The following is a 2461-nucleotide window of genomic DNA, read 5'->3' as shown; positions in this document are numbered from 1 at the left end:
GCAAAACCCTCGTTAGGATAAGCCTGGTTTTGATCTGTTTTTAGGCCAGACCGTTAGGTTTCAATATATTTGGACGTCTGATGCACTGACGCGTCCCGTCGGCGAGATCGTATAATCGTTGCGTCCAGTAGGTAAACAGGTCTGGGGGCTTCCTGAAATACCCTCTAATATGTATATATCACTGAGCTCTGTAGAGCTCAATTGTGTATATACCGTACACTTTTTGTAGTTTAAACAAATAACTTGCATACAAAAATCAAATTACCTACCTATAGATGACAATTTAAGAGTTGCAGTTGCCGCGCCCTTATGGTAAAGTATGTAAACTTGCATACCGGTAGGTAAGTGAACATGGATCCGTACTAATTAATCATGAAATATAATTGATTTGTACTATAAAACCCACAATAATAGTCGCTAGGTAAGATTTTTAAGGGATGTAAGATTGCCAGAAACTCCACGTAAAGTTGCACTCGTATTTAAAAAATTTGAATCTAATCGAACATTCTCATGCGTTAATTTCACTGGGTTATGAACCTTATGGACAATAATATAACTTTTTTTTTTTTTTAACCATTTAAGACAATAAAATGTTAATTAGATATCAGGCATTATATGAACACGCTGTTATTTTTGAAATGTAGACGACAACTAGAATCCATAATTACGTGAAATAAAGGACCACCGGTAAAAATAACCTGCTATTACGTAGGGTATAAAAAGCGGGCATCTGTTGTTTACGTGTCACTTCTTCGTTAGCGTCGACTGGTTAACACGCACAACGTTTGTGCTGCTTGCTTTGTCAAAATGGACGCTTACCAGGAGTTCGTGCGAAGCCTCTGTGCCTCCCTTAAAGTGAAGAACGTCACTGCGAAGAATTTTAGTGACATTTGTGCAAAATACAGTGTTAAGGCCTTGGGGAGTGGGGCGCAGGGTTCCTGCCGTCTTCTGAACGGTAAAGATAAAAGCTACGTTGTTAAGAATTACAGTAACAGCGGTTTAACGGATATGGCTACAGAGGTAAGGGTTTTGAGCAAAATTAAAGATGTAAATGGTGTTCAACAATTGGTAGGAGTATGTGTGGAAAACCGATCTTTATTGACAAAATTCGCCGGTCAGTCTATCGACACCCAGAAAATTAACCAGCATTCGCTGATGACAGTTCTTCAACAGTTGGCCAAAATAGTTGACGAGATCAATTACCTGGATATTTACCACAACGACCTGAAGTGTGCCAACATATGTGTGCAGCGGACTGCTGCTGGACCAAAAGTTACCGTCATCGACTTCGGTCTGGCCACCACCGCCTCCAGCCCGCTGTTGGACGAACCCATGGGTCCCCGTGAGGCCCAAAAGTATCCCTGGGTTGCCCCTGAGGTGCTGGCTGGGGAAAGCAGCTCGTCGGCTTCGGATACGTTCAGTGTGGCGTTTGTGGCCCGTACATTATTCAGCGAAGCCAAGCTGACGATGCCATCTCGACTGGATAGCTGGGTTAACGATGCCCTGTCCCCTAACCCAGTGGTCAGACCCACTCTTAGTCAGCTGATTGATGTTCTGTCACAGTGAAAACACTTGCTGTGTATTTTGTCTTCATTACCAACACCACTGCTAGCATGGCTCCATCAGCTGAACACAACAGTGAGGGGTTGGCCTAGTTGTCCTGTAGTTCGAACCACGTTTACTTAGTTGTTTAAAGTTCTTCCTCAGTAAGAACCATTCCATAGTGTTTTAATGTTTACGTTTTAACCCTTACGACTGGTAGCATGGCTTCATCAGCTGAACACAACAGTGAGGTGTTAACCTAGTCATCCTGCGGTTCAAACCACCTTTACTCAGTTATTTAAAGCTCTGCCTCAATAAGAACCATTCCGTAGTGTTTTAATGTTTACATTTTAACTCTAATGACTGCTAGGATGGCTGCATCAGCTGAACACAACAGTGAGGTGTTAGCCTAGTCATCCGGCTGTCAAAACCACTTTTACTCAGTTATTTAAAGTTCTTCCGCAATAACAACCATTCCATAGTGTTTTGTTATTTACATTTTAACCCTTACGACTGCTAGGATGGCTCCATAACAGCACATCCTGCTGTCCGAACCTTCTTCAAAGGAGCACTGCGTTGCAGCGGTGAAGAAGCTTGTGCATCCCAGTGATCAGTGGGACTATACTAGACAGGTGCTACTCTGCACTGTCTGATTGCATCCCTCTTCCTCTACGCCAGGCGCGTAGCACCCATCTAGCAAGAAACTCTCATCCCTTTTCTGTCCAACTTTCTAATGCAAGAGTTAACCGTTACTCCCAGTCCTTCATTTATGCAACTGGTCAACTCTGGAACTGTCTCCCTCTGTCTGTATTTCCTACCTCCAGTGATCTCCAGTGTGTCCAGGCATCTCGAAATGAACGGATCTTGAATTTGGCACTTTTGTATTTTTTTTTTTTTTTCCCTTGGAAGGAACAGTTTG

The 2461-nt window shown here is 43.0% G+C and overlaps 1 protein-coding gene across 1 annotated transcript; it reads left to right on the top strand.

Annotated features, from left to right (window-relative positions):
- Positions 1–807: 807 nt before the first annotated feature.
- On the top strand, positions 808–1566 carry LOC145400541 (serine/threonine-protein kinase H1 homolog). The gene has a single exon (XM_080273062.1). It carries the CDS (start codon positions 808–810, stop codon positions 1564–1566), a length of 759 nt encoding a protein of 252 aa, XP_080129188.1.
- Positions 1567–2461: the final 895 nt, after the last annotated feature.

The sequence above is a fragment of the Coenobita brevimanus genome, chromosome 52, assembly GCF_032717465.1.
Source record: "Coenobita brevimanus isolate Jiangsu-jjx chromosome 52, ASM3271746v2, whole genome shotgun sequence".
NCBI classification, from domain to species: Eukaryota; Metazoa; Arthropoda; class Malacostraca; order Decapoda; family Coenobitidae; genus Coenobita; species Coenobita brevimanus.
Note: the sequence above shows the minus strand (reverse complement) of the source record. Positions and strands in the feature narration are given on the sequence as shown.

Coding starts and splice junctions, on each gene's coding strand:
- LOC145400541 (XM_080273062.1), top strand. CDS start 808: ATGGACGCTTACCAGGAGTTCGTGCGAAGCCTCTGTGCCTCCCTTAAA.